Genomic DNA, 16962 nt, shown 5'->3' on the forward strand with positions numbered 1-16962 from the left:
GTTGGAATGTCTCCATTATTATTATACAGTCATAGTAATTTGTCTCTTTTCAAATATTAGTTTTAAAGTCTATTTTGTCTGATATAAGTATTGCTACTCTGGCTTTCCTTTGACATCCATTTGCATGATAAATGTTTCTCCATCCCCTCACTTTCAATCTGCAGGTGTCTTTAGGTCTGAAATGAATCTCATGTAGGCAGCATGCAGATGGGTCTTTTTTAAATCCACTCTGTCACCTTATGTCTTTTGATTGGAGTGATTATTCCATTTACATTCGAACTAATTATTGATAGATTCATATTTATTGCCATTCTGTTACTTGTTTTGTGGGTTGTTTTTGTTTTTCTGTGATTATTTCTTCTCTCTCTCTTTCATGGTTTGTTGGTTTTCTTTAGTGATGTACTTGGATTCTTATTTTTGCATATCTATTACTGTTTTTTGATTTGTGGTTACCATTCGATGTATATATAACATTGTCTGCATATAGCAGTCCATATTAAGCTAATTGTCACTTAATTTTAAACTCATTCTTTACTTCTCTCCCCTCCACATTTCAGATATTTGGTATCATATTTTACATCCACTGAGGTTTTTTTTTTTAATTCCAGTTTTTATTTCAGTATTTTTCAGTTCTAAAATTTTTATTTGGTTCTTTTTATATCTTCTATTATCTGCTGAACCTTTCTATGTCTTTGTGGAGACTCATTTTTTTTCATTTGTTTTAAAGTGTTTGTAATTGCTCATTAAAATTTCTTATGATGGCTGCTTTAAAATCTTTGTTAGAAAAAAAATAAAAAAATAAAAAAATAAAATCTTTGTTAGATAATTCTAATATCTCTATCATTTCTGTGTTAGAATTTTTTGATCATCTTTCTTCATTCAGTTTGAGACCTTTTTGGGTCCTGGTATGATGAGTGATTTTTATTTGAAATCTGGACATTTTGGGCATTATGACATGAGATTCTGGATCTTATTTAAACCTTTTTATTTAGCTAGATTTTCCTGACACTGCTCTGGCAGAGTATGGAAAGGGCACTGCCTTGTTACGGGTTGGTTTGGAAATTCAGGTTCCCCATTCAGCCTTTATTGACTCCTCATTATTTCTGGGTGAGGATGAGCATTCACGTTCCTCACAAGGTTTTCATTGATACCTCCCTAGCAGGAAGGGGCAGCGATACCTTATTAGTGCTTGTCATGTGGCCTCCACTGACATCATGTTGAAGAGGCAGGCTCATAATTGTTGGTACATGTCAAAAATCCTGACTCTCTGCCAGGCCTCCTCTGATACCACACCAACAGGGGGAAGGAAGGGAAGTGGTGCCTTACTACCCAGTGGAGATGAAATCCAGGTTCCATATCTGGTCTTTTCTGCCACTACTCTGTTAGAGTGGGAAGACTGGGACAACTTGCTATAGCCTAGTGAGGGCAGGAGTCTAACTACTTACCTGGCTGTTGCTGACATGTGTGAGTATTGGATCACCATGTTTTTTTCTGTGATGTTTGGCTGGAGTAGAATGATTATTGTGTAAGGATTTTCCATTTTACTAGGTTTCCTCTTTCCCTGTCCTTTGGCTTTTGTTGGGGCTGTTTTGTCGACACGTTAGTGTTTCTGGGTTACTAGCTTCTTTGCAAAGAGTGTAGGATGTATGAGAAAATAAAAATCTATCATGTCATTCCTCAAGTCTTCATGTCTCTTGGTGGTCAGTCCTTTTCATTCCACTTTCCAGAGTCTTGTATTTGTTTTACATATAATGTTCAGGATCTTTAGTTGTTCTTACTGGTAGGAATAGGGGAAAGCATATCTACCCCACATTCCTGAAGTGGAAGTCTTCTATCATGTGTTTTGTTTTTTTTTTTTTTTTTTTTTTAAATAAGCTTTGACCCCTGTACTTCAGGGAGATGTACTATAATTTCTTAAATCAGTTTTTCTGGTTGCTTTTAAGTATCTATGTTAATATGATTTTGTGAATCACTGTGAAGCTGGAGGGGTCTTCTCTGCATAGGAGGTCTTGTAAAGGTAAAAGAGTCTCAGATTCCTTTTAATTCAATAAGAAAAGGGCCTAACTTTATCTTGTTTTTTGGTTAGGATCTCAAACATAAGTCTATATTCATTCTTTCACCAGCCATCTCATGCTCCTCTCCAGAATCTTTCTCAAGCAGAAAATCATTTTTAGCAAAGTACACACAAGTTTCACACATACCCAGTTTTGATGATATTAAGAGATATGGGTGTGTTTATGCTTATGGCATTTGTATGTGTTTTAGATTCTAATAGTCTTGTCCCCTCCTCCACATGCACCATTTTAAGAAAGGCATAATCACAATGAGAAATGGCCCATACCTTCCTTTAGGGCTGCATATAAAGGCACTTTCATTTCTGCCCTCTCCAAAAGATGAAAGGTATAATGAGTACACTGTAAATGATTGAATGAGCTACAAGTCAATTGCTCTGAACTCTGTATTAATCCCACTTTCCATACAGAATGGAAGATGTCCTATGGTTCATTTAACTACCAAGTGGTATAAGCTGTTATTGTGTTATTCTCCAGAATTATAAAGGATTGCAAAACTTAATGTATAAAATACATGCAATAAAATGCTGGGCTGCCAAGCAAAGACGACACCTTTGGTAATTTAAGGAGAGTAACTTTAGAATGAACTGCAAACTCACTCTTCAGTTGAAAATAGAATTGAGATATACACTCCCCTCCCTTGCCCCAGATATTTCACTGAACTTCTGAAAGATATATTTTGAAAAGTTTTTATAGACATTAAAAAAACTATAAGCATTTCCAATTTCTGTCTTAGTTACCTTCCTATATATTAGCTCACTAGTGGGACAGGCAGGGAAGGATCCCAGAAGTGAAGGAGTAAAAACTATGCTGTCCAGTTCCAGGCGTAAGGCTTCTGGGCTCTGAGGATAAGGCTTGGAGGGGTCATGGCAATCTGTGTTTCTCAAATTGTGTCATTATTGACAGCCTGCCTTTCAGTTAACTCACCAGAAAGTGACCCTCAGGTTGACAAGAAGTACGCTATAGGAATGGCCAGACTTCCAAGCTGTTTCCTTGAAGTTCTAATGTTGCAGGAGGAGGGAAAATGGTGAGCTATCAAAGCCAACATAAATGCAATGTCTATATGATGAGGGAAGACAGTGAGAGCAGATGATCCAGGAGACAGTGGGTGTGCCAAGTTTTGGATTTGGTCAGGCAACTGCCATATAGCTGGCTAGATATGTCCTCGGCTGGGCCAGTCAGCTGTGATCTAGAGAAGGATGGAGAATGCCTGTGAGAGCCTCTGATGCTCCTACCCCTGTCACTGCTGAAAAGTAGGCTCAAGGGTTGTCTCACTGGCTGTCCTACAGGATCTGAACTTGGGTCAGGCAATATTCTTTGTGCCATGGACTTTTAGTAGCTGCAGTTGGTTCTAGCTAATGATTAGGAACAAAGCCTTTGATCCACCCAAACAAATCTGACTCAAAACTAAAAGCTGTCACTACTAACTTAGGCTTATTTCCTTGTTAATTCTACAAAGCTCTTTTTCTCATCTCTCAAAGGAGAAATAATGACATCAACCTCACAGGGTTGTTGCAATGATTAAATGTGATAACCCGATGATGAAGTGCTTGGCACATATTAAAAGATCAATAGTAATCACTGATAATATTTGCCATCACCACGGTATTAATTAACTTAATTGTTTATCTGAAATACATTTTTCTATAGCCTGCTTTAATTGGGATAGTTATTCAAAAGCAAACTTCAAAGAGATTAACATAGTCTGATCATTTGTTGAGTAACATAGTATTTTATTAGGTATGGGAGCACAATGGCAGTTAGCTTTGTCTGCCCCTTGATAAACTCCCGGTTAAATCTGGCAAATCTCCTGGATACATACTCCCTAGATGAGGGCCTTGCTAGGATTTGACTCCTGCACAGAAATGCTTCTGCTGCAGAAATTTCTTGCCAAATCATAAAAGTTTTAGAATATTTTCTAACTGACAAAGTCCATAAAAGAGGTATTCCCAGTTTTGGAGGGAAGGCCAAGCACAGGTGGGAAATAAATGATTAGGCAATACAGTTGTTGAAAATGTTTAACAAATTAACAACACACTTTTTTTCCTTTAAGTCAGAGGAGAAAGATGTTGTTTGGTTTAAATGGTAACTGCAGTTTGTCACTTAGATTTGAAGGATCACATGGTAGTTGGGGAAAATGACTAGGACCAGGGCTTTTGGCCTTCCCCCCTCTTTAAGCTGGACTTGGCTTTGTTGAGTGCAACATTAGAGGATGAAATGCTCCCTCCAGGTCCAAATGCCCCTGGGGCTCGGCTTCTGACCACAATCAGGAGGTTCAAGGCGGGGGTGGGGTGGGGGGGTGGGGGGGTTGGGGGGTAGGGAGGGGAAGGTGGGGGTGGGGGGCTACTCCACTACTGCTGCTGTCTGGACACCAACTGACACAGACTCATTTATTCTGGGAACTTCAAAGATTTATCCCAGGCACCTGGCCTCTTCTGCCCCTTGAACCTTGCCTGTCTCTCCTTGTCCCCAGAGTCTGTCCCCGTCCTTCCCCCCAGCGTGGTCAGCATCAAGAGCATTTAGGTTTCTCCCCACGATCTGCGTTATGCCACGGACAGAACTGCTTAGCAGTGCTTGGAGTACACACTGTAAAGGAATTTGGGGATATGCTAATGAGGAAGCCCATAAGCAGAAGCGGAGAAGATTCACAACCAAATTGCAATAAATCTGCAGAGACTCCTTAAAGAACAAGACACACAGGAAAAGCCTGATTGCTAGGAAAACTGCTTTGCAAATGAGTGGTACGGTTGCTGAATCTTTGAAAAGACAGCGGTACTTTCAGAGAGACACAACTGCATGCCCTAACCACGCATCAGTCAGCCCGCACGACTGGCCGACGAAGGATCGTGCCGCGTGTGCAATCTCTCTCAGCAGAGTTTCTGGAGGGGTTCAGGTCTGAATGCTGATGTGGAAAGTAAATAAAATGTTCCAATTTGCTCTTCTCTCTTCCTCCTCAACCAACTGCCCCTGGCCCATCTCCCAGATTTGTAGTCTCCCCTGCTTGCTCTGCCTACATCAACAGCCTTGAACGGAGCAGAGTTGCTAAGTGACATACAATCCTATCCCATTTTCATCTCAAAAGACCAGATTAGTATGTCAATGAATATCATGTCTGTATGATGACAGATAGGACTTATAAGTTGAGATTTTTGAGATAAAAAAGAACATAAAACGCGAAATAATGCGCAGGGTCCTATGGATGGATGGTTTACAGATATCGACCTATATACTGTGTTAGTTGAATTCACAGAAGGTTGTGATGTAGCACATTATAATATTTGATGAAATTTTAAAGTAGTATTTCTTTTCATGAAAATTCACAGGACCGGGATTACATGGTAGAGTATTTCCCTCATTACTTTTAAAATAACAAAATTTCATTTCTCCTCATTTAGTCTCAAGTCAGTGATCCAGAGGCATATCGGAATAAGACAATATGCTGTATCAGATTAAATTCTGATCTTCTCAATGTGAAATTTAGACTTTGTGAGGGAAGAACAAATAACTTTTCCTCTGAGTTGCAGACAGAGTGCTGCTTAACTGTTTCTCTTAACTGATTCTGTGGTGGGAAGAAATAGGAATGTTCCAACTTAACAGTTGGCACATTTTTTTTTAAAGACTCCTTTTTCTAAAGACTTCTTTTTCTATTTATCTTCAGGCCTAGTTCATAAAGCTTTGATGGGCTTCAGGATTCAACGCTAGGTAACGTGAAATCATAGACTCTGAAGGTGGTAAGGATATAAACACATTATGTTTTTTAGAAGGTTGTGACTTGCCCAAGGTCTCATGAGTGGGGGCTCAATTAATGGTCAAGGATTTGACAGATTTAGGTTCTGTACTCCTCCTGGTTTTATTTATTTATTTATTTTTCCCTTTTTTTTTTTTTTCCTCCTGGTTTTAGATGAAAGACTAAGGAACAGAGGATGAGGATCCTATACAGGTGGGTGATAGAGGTAGGCTAAACCAGAAGTTCCTTAGTGACTCCTTAGGCCCAGCTTGAAAGAAGTGTACTTTGAGAACTGAAGACAATCAAACTGTGCTAGTTTATGGTCGAATATCACTTTAGTTGGAAGTCACCGTAACTCCCCATTTGGCCTCACACCTGAATGCTCAGCTAGACATAAGACGGTGCTGGTCAGTCAGGCTCTTTCAGATAGCACAACGCTTAGGCTTCTATCAGGAAAGAGCTTAGGCTCCAGGGTCAGACCACATCCTGGCTCCATCACTTACTGGCTGCGTGACTTTATGTAAACTGTTGAACTTCTCTCTTTAAAAAAGTATACATTTTATCTAATTTGAGGATTAGTGAGTTGGTCTATATAAAGGGAATATAGGAGAGTGTTGGCACGTATTAAGGGCTTAGTTAATGTTGACTCTTATTCCTTCATTTTGATGGTCTGGCTTTCAAAAGATTCATTCAGAGCTGAGAGGGGACCTAGAATCTTCTAGTTCAGTATCTTTACAGATGAAAAACTGAGGCCCAGGGGAAAAAAAAAAAAAAAGTGGCTTCTGAGCTAATTTGTAACAGGCACAGGTCTCCAAATTGCTAGTTTAGGTTTTTTGTTTTTTGTTTTTTTTTTTTTGTTTGTTTTTTTTTGTTTTTTTTTTTTTTTTTAGTTTTAGCCTTTAGTACTCTTCTGGATAGAAGACTGAATCTGACCACTTCTCACCTCCACGGCCACCACCTGGGTTCAGGGTTGAAGCCATCCAACCTTGGGTTCAAGCCCTCACAATTACTCTCCTGTATCATTGCAGTAAACTACTAACTGGTCTCCCAGAGTCTACTGTCGCCCCCATCAATCTAGTCTCAATTCGGCAGGGCAGCTTCCAGTGGTTTTCTTCTTTATTTGTTTGACAAAGCATTGTGATTTCTGCTCACTCACTTCATCTTCTGTTACTCTTGTTCATTCTATTCCAGTCCCCTAGCCCTCCGTGTACATGCCAGGCACGCTCTACTCTTGGGGTTTTAACGTTTGCTGTTTCCTTAACTTGGAATGCTTTTCCCAAGGTATTTGCATGGTTTGCACTCCCTTCAGATTCTTGTTCAAATGTCACCTCAGTGAATCCCGGCCTGACTATTTATGCTAGTGCAGTTGCAATCATGGGCATCTTCCATGTTCTTCTCCTGCTTCCTCCAGCCATGGCATTCATTACTTATAATATATTCCATATTTCTTTTGGTAGTTTAGTGCCTACTTTGAAATACAAACATCATGAGGGCACTACTTTTTCATGGCTGTATCCGCAATGTCTAGAACAACGTCTGACCCACAGGAGAAGCCCGGTAACTGTCGGATGCATGTATGAATGAGCAGTGTGATAACAAGACCTCTGGGAGAGTCAAAGGGTTATGTTTTCTCAGGCTCTTGTTGTTGTTGTTACGGACTAAATCTTGTTAAAGAGTTCTGCTGGGGCATGGGATTTCCCAATATGAGAAAATGTACCTTTTTTTTTGTTTTTACACTTAATCTGCTTATTTTTGCATTTGTACAGCTAAACCAATGTATATATCTTTCTTGAGTTAATTACTGGAAAGGGAATATTCTACATAGCCAAACCAAAAACAAAAGCCACTTTCCTAAAACTCTGTAAAGAATATATTTTAGTTTCAGTAAATTAGCAAAAAAAAAAAACCCCACAATTTTTTCCTTTCTTTTTCTGGGTTCCTAGAGAAAACTCAAAAAAAAAAAAAAATGTAGACAGGAGGTCAGTGCTCATGAATCAGGTTTCATCCTGATAGGCTTTTTATAGACCTATAACAGAGTGGAGCCCTGGAAATTGTGTTAGGTAATGGGAATTCCGACAGACCCTTTAAGTACGTGGAACTAGGAGGTGCTGCTATAATTCTGCTGCTTCAGATGAAAATTTCAAGTGTTTTCATTAGGTACAACAGCTGTTTCTATTACAGATAACAGATCTCAGAGGTGGTGATGCTGATATCAACTTCTAGTGGGCTCAGAACACAGTGTAGCTTGTACAATTAGGGTTTTTGTAATTATTTTTTTCTGCACACGCAAATTAGCTCTGTAGCAGTAAAAGGAAATTACTTACTTGCTACCGGAATTGTCTGAAAGTGATATGATCATCCTTTGTAGAGTCACATTAACCAAATTAAAAGCCCTTGGGAAAAATTTGGCACCCTGTTCCTTCCCATTCACATCTTCCTAAAGACCTCTCAGGAGCTTCCATTTCGAAAGCGGGGATCATTACCGGGGCTTTTAATTTGAAAAGATTGGCTGCTCACCAGTAAGTCTTTATCTCCACACCTCGTGGTTGGGTAGAGTTGCTTTGCCATGTTCCAACCTCAGAGGCCTTGACTTTGCTATCCTCCTGACTCTTGCTCGCTTGCTGGTGTTTTCTGGCACGGGACAGAGATCCATGGCTCTATGGCTGGAGCTCGCCTCCAAGGTCGATGCTCTCATTGCATTCCTTTTCTGAATGCACATATCACTCTTCCTTGGAGAAATGGAATCTATTCCTCCCACCCTGTGAATCTGGACTGGTCTGCAGCCACTTTGAACAAGTAGCATAGGGCAGAAGTTCTGGGCCCAGCCTTTGAGAGGACTGATGGTTTCCACTTCCCTTCTCTTGAAATAGTTGCTTTCAGAACCCAGCTGTTTGAAGCCTGATTCGCACGGAGAGGCTCCATGGAGGCACTCCAGTCAGCTGCCTCAGTTGACTAATGTCAGTTGTCAGTCACAAGAGTGAGCCTCGTTGTAGCTGAGCACATTTTCGCCTTCAGGTGACTCCAGCCCCAGGCACAGAGGCCACCTGATTGAACTACATGAGAGACACTGAGACACTGAGCAAGAACCACCTAGTGAAGTCTGGTCAACTCACAGCATTGTGAGAGATAGTACTGGGTGACGGTTCTACAGTACTATATTTGGGGTGATTTCTAACATGGCGATAAGGAACTGCAACAGGGGCAAAGTGGGAAGCCACAGGGTAGGCACTCCTATGAATGCAAACAACAAAAACTTAGTGTGACATGGAGTTGGTGGTTGTCTATAAGATGTCAACAGGTACAGGCAAATATCAATTTCTCTTCCATCTTTTTGGCTGGTCCTTGGAATTTCATAATTGAACTGTTGCTCTGTTGTCACTTGGGTTTATAAATACAAATATGTAGTGTACAAATGTAAATATTTCTGGGATGGATAGATAACGCCATAAACCAGGGCACAGCAAACTTTTTCAATGTAGGGTCAGACAGTAAAGATTGTAGGCTTTATGAGCTACGTGGTCTCTGTAGCAATTAACCGACTTAGCCAAGGTGACGTAGGCGATAGGTAAATGAATGACACGGCTGTGTGCCATAAACTGTGTTTATAAAAATAGGTGATTGGATAGTTTTGACCTGTGGGCTGTAGCTTGCTGACCCTATGCTAAAAGACGATTTCTACAGCCAACAGAGGTATGTGGTTATAATTGCTTGAGTCTCACCAGAATTGCATTTGGTTTGCCTCGAGCTTCAATTCCTCTTGCCATTTCTTCTGAGTATCCTTTGTAAGGTTCTCTTCCTACATTTGAAATGTGCTCCCAAAGGCTCTCTTTGCATCTTATTCGATGCTCTTTCTCTGCTATCTCACCTTCTCAAATGATTTCAATTAATACCAGTTCGCCATCAACTAAGACATCTCTCTCTATTCAGTCTTTTATCTAGAACTGCAGCCGCCTGTGCTTCCCCTTGGATGTCTTGCCAGCACCCTAAGTTCAATGCCCTTTTGTGCCAGTTATTAGCCTATAGTCCCTTAACTCCAGACCCACCCTTCTAGGATCAGCTCTGAGATGCTGGGGCCTGGAACTCTGCAGATCCCACTTCTGTTTTGCTAGCTGTTGGTCTCTGTCAATAGGAGGTGTTAGAGGAGCATCGCAATGCCAAAGCAGAAAGGAGGGACTTGCTGCTTCCTGTCTGCTTGGGCTTCCCGTGAGCATCTCTTCAGCAAGGCTTCTTTGCTCCAGAAAGTCATGCTCTTTTCTGTAGCAGCGATTGAATCTCGTTTTTCCAAAAGTTGCAGTTACCTCCATTACAATTCCTTCCCCGCTCCTGCCTCCCTCCCTCCCTCCCTTCGGCTCCAGTGAGTAAGTACCCCCTCTTCAGAAGTCTGAATCTCACCCTTTAGGGTTCCTCCTCCAAGCTCGGAGATAATAGTGCTTCTTGGTGCAAGGCCTGAGTTTTGGTCCACAGAAGGGTCCCTGCTTCAGGTTTCTAGGTTTTAGTAATTCCAGTCTCTCTCCAGTCTCTCCTCTGATTTCCCAGCTCTAATGGGTGGTAGCTGCTGCCTTTAACTGCTCCTTCTGTGCTAAATTATCGTTCTCCTTTGCTTTTTCAGTTATCTACTTAACAGTGTCATAGCTTCGACCATTCTTTATATTAAATTCCCTTCCAAATATCTGGAGCGGTTTCTGTCTCCTGCCTGGACTCTGAGTTTATATTCTCAGTGCAAAGCTACACTTTTGAAGTGTGTTCTTCCTTAGAGAATGGCACCAGCCAACCTCTCCCCATCCCTGTGCAGTGACTCAAGCCCAGTGTCTGGGCGTCATTCTAACTTCTGTTCTCTAAATTCTCTTAAGCAATCAGTGAACAAGGCCTGTAGGTTTGGCTTCCTGCACATTCCTTCTATTTGTCTGCTTCTTTCCATCTGTACACCCACCACCATAATCAAGCCACCGCCTTATAACTGACCTCCCCACGTTTCCGTAGCTCCTCAATCTGTTCTCCCACTGTCGCCCTAGAGATGTATTGAGAATATTTTCCAGATAAATACTTTCTGAAACATTCCAAATCCTTAACATAATTTATAAGTCTCTGTGTGATTTGCCTTCTGCTTCTGCACTTTATTTTAAAATATGTTCCTTGCTCCTTTATTAGTTTTTTCCCCCCTTTATCAGTTTTTTAATTTGCTGTGCTTCCTTTGCACTCTTGGCACAAATGCTTCCCTCTTTGCAGAAATCTGTTTTTACCTGGATAACTACTACATATCCTTGAATTGTATTAATATCACTTTCTCAGAGATGGCTTTAACTTTTTTTATTTTAAGATTATTTATTTATTTGAGAGAGAGCGTGCACACAAGCGTGATTGGGGGGGGGGGCAAAGGCTACCCTGCTGAGTAGCCTACTACTGGGCTCAATCCCAGGATCCTGGGATGATGACCTGAGTCAAAGGTAGATGCTTAACCTACTGAGCCACCCAGGTACTCCTTAGAGATGGCTCTTCTGACCTCCCAGACCAGATTATATTCCATTTGTTTCTATAGATTATTGCATGTCTAGTTTCTCACCATAATATTCAGTAAACTTGTAGCTGTATCCTTGTCTTCTTTCCTTGATGGTAAGGCCTGTACAGGCAGGGGCTGTGTTTGTATTGTCCAGCACAATGTCCTGAACACCCAGTGTTCTTTTCAGCACAGTAGATATTCAACAAATATTTGCTGAGTTCAGTTAATTTCTGTTCTATTCATCTACCGTAGAGCCTCTGAACTGATTATAGAAGACAGCCATTTCCTCAGATGCACTAGAATCCATCATGGCTGATTTTTACCTCTTTTTTTTTTTTTGATATATTTTTAATTGGAGTTCAATTTACCCAACATATAGCATAACACCCAGTGCTCATCCTGTCAAGTGCCCCCCTCCATGCCTGTCACCCAGTCACCCCATCCCCCCGCTCACCTCCCTTTCTACCACCCGTTGTTCATTTCCCAGAGTTAGGAGTCTCTCATGTTCTGTCTCCCTCTCTGATAGTTCCCACTCATTTTCTCTCTGATTGTTACCTCTTAAACTGATGACTTCTTTGGTTTGCTCTTCTCATATTGGACAGCAGTCCTCCCTTTATGGGTTCTTAACAGTGACTGGAGGACACTGAATGGGGAGTAGATTGACTAGAATTTATTAACTTTACTGGCCTGGAGACTCAACATGTTTCCCTCCTACGTTGTCAGAGCTCTGTAGCATCACATGAGTCTTCTGAGTACCCAGTGCGAGGTGCATCTCCTTTGCTTGTTTTATTTAACTCAGGTAGCCAACCAAGGGATGTTCTCCTACTTCTAACAACTGGTATGTTACTTCTTCACCCAAAACATCCATGTGCTAGTTTCTTTGTAGTTCCCTGAAATATAGCCATTATTCCTCAAGTGGGGCAAGTGCTTGGGAGGGGGGCCCTAAAATACAAATAAAGGAGCTTTACAAGAATCTATAACCAATAATGAAGAAGCAGATAATGAAAATAGAATATGAAAATGAACATAAGAAGACTGATGAGAGCATATGACTATAATCTTTTGGAGAAGGAGACCAGAGGAAACATTATATAAATCCATTTTGATTTTGGTTACACTTCTAGGGAGATAGCTGCATTTATTTAAAAAAGAAAACAAACAGTAAAACAACCTGGAGAGCTTTCTTTTCATCTTCCAAACAGATTTGACCCAAGATGGACATTTTCTTTGAGAATAATATATCTTTTTCTTTTAGCTGAAAGTTTTACCTTTTGGATTGTATTCCACACACGTTCTTTATCGTTTCTTCTTCCTTCAAGGGTGTCCATGGCATCTGCCATTAGTGACTGCAGCTGTGGCACCAAGATAAAAATTATCAGTGTGGAATTCACACAGAAATAACTTCTCTAAATACACAGATTAAAACCTAATTAAAAAATCATTTGTACGCTGATGATTTTATTACTCATCTTTCCGACAATGAACACTGCCACCTCGTCTTTGCTTCAGTCATTACCAAGTATTATTGCAGATATAAAATATTGTAACAAAGAAGAGTCTTCTTGAAAATTTGTAGGAAACATATAGATTTTAATGTAGTAAGTGTTGATGTTTTGTAAAAAAAAAAAAAAAAACAGATTTGGATTGTAAAGAATGAAGGCAGTAGTTAATTCTCTCAGGAAATGGCATGTAGTACATGAGCACATTTTAGTATTTTCTCCTGAGGCTAATGTATCATAATTCTAAGGCATCGTGCAAAAGCTCACCCGAGGACAATACTAAAATTGCACTGTTTCATTGCCGTTTAAAGGATGTAGCTCATTTAAGTTCTTTTACTATTCTTTTGTTTTCTAAAATTTCAAAATAACCAAGTTGCCTTTTTCAAAGACAAGTTTAGAAGATTCCACCCTTTGCCCAAAACTGCCATATTCCAATTTAAAACAGACCTATACACATGCTGCATGTGTGGCTGCGAAGTAATGAAGCTGCATCAAGCCATGTGACATTCAAAGCTAAAAAAGAAAGTTCTTTAAAAAAGAACAAATGCCAGTTCAGTTCACTGTGGCATCAGAGTATGAACTCTTAGATAATCTCGCTCTACTTGAGATATTTCAGAGCTTAAGCAGGAGGGAAGAGAGTTGAGTCACTCAAAACTCTTCTGTTGAGCAGTCCCTGTTTATGTAGCACCATAAAAGATATTACTAGGATTTATTTTCTAGGTTAACCTATGCTTGGAAGTTGCAAAGTAAAATCTGTTACCTAAGGTGATGAGATCTTGCAAGATACATGATTTTTAAATATTTGGCCTATACATATATATCCATATACATCATTTTTTTAGTAGGCATGTAAATTATGAAAATATCCCATGAAATCCTGTTTTCCAAGGTTTCAGAGAGGGGGATATTGCACTAACATGTGAGTAAGAGATGTCAGTGATGCTAGTTTGATGCTCTTTGTCTATATTTAGAAATATAAGTATTTACAGAAAAAAAAGGAAAAAGCTACAGATATGTGGTTAAGAAAACCTAAGTGCAGGAAACTCCCCTGTATTTTTCATTTAAATCTTCAATGTGCTTTTCAGGAAGACAGGATCAACACTGTGCCAGCTTCTTAAATTAACATTTTCTTTGCTTCCTCTTATCTCAGAGGAGCATTAATCATCTAAAATTGGCTATAATATGCACTTTGGAAACTCCATACTTACCGCACTCCTGAGTGTCTTATGAGTGGTAGGATAAACACTTAGCCTTTTAGAAGGTGTTCCGCTGCACACAACCATAACGGTTTAGAAAGTATTATTGCCAGTTTTGACTTAGTAATTCCTTGATTAATAGACTTTGTTTCACTCCACAGTTTTTTTTTAGTACGTATAGTTTTATTAGGGGGCTACTCAGACCATTTTATATACTTACTTTGAATATCAGTATTTATTTAATACCCTTTTACAGGGTCAGATGAACATTATAAATGTTGGCAGTTCGTGTCTTGATGGATTAATTTGTTACAACTTTAAGAGCTCAAAGAGGGAGGGTTGCTTTAGTTATCTGAAAATTACAGGTGATCAGTTTGGGCTGTTCTCATCCTTGCTACGGGAATTCAATTCAGGTCTATAATTAGTTTTCACTACCTTCAATTAAAACCTCAAAGTAAAGAGCCCGTCCCTACAACACATTAGCATCTCCATACACAGTAAATTTTACCTTTCCTCAAATGGCCCCCACCCTGGTTAGCAAGAGTTTTACAAATGAGGAGCCATCATTTCTAATATTAATTATGCTTATGATATACACATCTGTTTGAAGATTGTTTCTGAGATATTCCTTCAACTAATTTTTTATTATTTTATTTTAATTATTTTATTTATTTACTCATGAGAGTCGAGAGGGAGAGAGAGAGAGAGAGAGAGAGAGAGAGGAGAGGCGGGGGCGGGGGGGCAGAGGGAGAAGCAGGCTCCATGCGGGGAGCCCGGGATCAAGCCCTGACCCAAAGGCAGATGCTCAACCACTGAGCCACCCAGGCATCCCACCATCAACTAATTTTTTGACTAGCTCTGTGTTTTCTGAGTTAATTGGTTAATTTAGTTTAAAAAAGTCATATTTGACTATGTTTTCCCCTCCTGTGAAACAACTGTTTTATCTAAATGTATCAGTGTGGGGCGCTCGGTGGCTCAGCCGGTAAAGCATCTGACTCTTGATTTTGGCTCAGGTCAAGATCTCAGGATCCTGCAATAGAGCACCCCGTCAGGCTCTATGCTCCGAGGGGAGGCTGCTTGAGGATTCTCTCTCTCCCTCTCCTTCTGCCCCTAGTCCTGCTTGTGCTCTCTCTCTCTCTCAAATAAATAAACCTTTAAAAAGAAAAAAAGTACCAGTATATGCGTGTGTGTTGGCACTGCCAACATACACATGACACTAGAAGTGAATAAGAAAACTATAAAGACTATTTTGTAGGGTTGGTTTTTATATAGCAATTATTCTTGTCCTCTTACTTTCCCTTACAAGAAAATTACATATTAACATATCTCGGAGTTTAAGAAATAATTTATTATAATTACACTTTATTTAAAACAAAAAGCCTGATCCACGATATGAATAATCAGCCCTTCTCCATGTTTTTACACATCACAAAGTTCTTGCTATAAAAACGGAAGCTAGTCGATGAGAGCCAATAAAAGAAACCTCTTTCTACATTTTCCAGTTTCTTTATTAAAATGCCTCAGGAGGGTTGGGCAGTTTGCCCTCAGACTACATTGATTCTCGCAATTTTTTTCTTTTCAGAACATATCACTCTTCTGTTAGCCCAGGGCCTGTGAAAGCCCTAAACAAAGAACACTTACCAATTCTGCCTCCTGTTGACTGACGTCCTGTAGATACGGAATGGTTGCTAGCTCTGCCATTGCTTGATTGATCACCTGGGACTGCTCCTTTACTCTCTGCAGCTGGCTGAGGAGGCTGGCATATTGCAACTTCTCCATCACACCTGAGCACCCGTGGAAACTCCCCTAGTCTCCCAGTAAAAGGAAGTGTTTTAGAACAAAAATTACAGAAATAGACCTCTCCCTGGGGACGGAAGGCAGGGAGTATTGTAATACATTTACATCCTTTGAAGCAATGGGTACCTAGAACAAATAAATATTTCTTTCCATTATTTTAGAAAATCGTCTGTACCCTCCCTTCAAACAGGTGAATGAATACAAAAGAGAAGGCTTTGCAAGACTGTTCAGAAGGATTTGCAGGTGACCCCAGATAAGGAGCCTAGGCTGAGGGGAAAAGAGGGGGCTGACATTGAACATGCCTTCCATTCTTCCACAGGGGACACCACAAAACTGTGCTCGTTTAGAGAGGGGGACTTTATGTCACCAAAGCATCGTAGGAGCTAAGAGTTGCCTACTATCTTGTTTCTATAAAAGAATATTTGTTATGCAAGTTGAACCTTGAAAAATGTTGTGCAAGTTGAATCCTGTCTACCTCAATGGCTTTCGTTAAATCTCCAGCTCTGCTTTTATCTTCAGTTCTCACTGGATGGCCTTGGGCTCTGGTTCCCCTCCTTGTGGTGTCATTGCACTTTATTCTGGCTCCCCGGACCATCTCAACAACTGATACAATCCATCTTGAAATAGGCTATTGTGCACATTTATAGGGACCACCACCTGCCATGGTATTTGGGGCTTTCTTAAAATGGGGCATATTTTTAATAAGGTGGCCCACCTATGTGTTTGCTACTGCCAGCCATAAAAGGGGAGACGTTACCTTCCCTAAAAATTTTAATACAAATGGTAGTGCCTGATAGGAGAAATAAAGTTTATCATAAAATTCTCACTTATATTAAGAAAAGGGGGCATAAAGGATATCTAAGGGTTATTAGAAAAGCTTTGGGTTTCTGCTGTGTTTGTAGGGTGATAAGAAGTGGGAAGTCACAGGAGGATTTAATTGGGCAATTGCATTCTGCATCCTGGTGCTCAGAAGAGAAAGTCTGGATGACCAGTGTTCCTTTATGACAGGGTTGCTCCTGGACCACCTCCATCAAAATCATGAGGTTTCCTGGGTCTTACTTGGAAACTCATGTATCTCTTGATATGTGGCCCTAGAAACATGAATTTTAGCTAGGTGCCCCCTGCCATTTTTCAAATATCTCCAATGGGAGTTGAACAAAGCACCATCTTAAAG

The 16962-nt window shown here is 40.2% G+C and overlaps 1 protein-coding gene across 9 annotated transcripts in view; it reads right to left on the reverse strand.

Moving 5' to 3' along the window:
- Positions 1 to 16962, reverse strand: part of SPATA16 (spermatogenesis associated 16) — a 236212-nt gene that overhangs the window by 35851 nt on the left and 183399 nt on the right. For 8 of the 9 annotated variants that reach the window (XM_038583921.1, XM_038583920.1, XM_038583919.1 and 5 more), the window contains exons 9-10: positions 15633 to 15797; positions 12565 to 12648 (exon numbers count right to left, since the gene is read on the reverse strand). In XM_038583921.1, the coding sequence (XP_038439849.1) occupies positions 12565 to 12648; positions 15633 to 15797 (249 nt within the window). Of the gene's footprint in view, positions 1 to 3210; positions 3262 to 12564; positions 12649 to 15632; positions 15798 to 16962 lie in introns of those variants that run through there. The other variant, XM_038583927.1, reaches the window with a different exon arrangement.

Source organism: Canis lupus, chromosome 34, assembly GCF_011100685.1.
Source record: "Canis lupus familiaris isolate Mischka breed German Shepherd chromosome 34, alternate assembly UU_Cfam_GSD_1.0, whole genome shotgun sequence".
NCBI classification, from domain to species: Eukaryota; Metazoa; Chordata; class Mammalia; order Carnivora; family Canidae; genus Canis; species Canis lupus.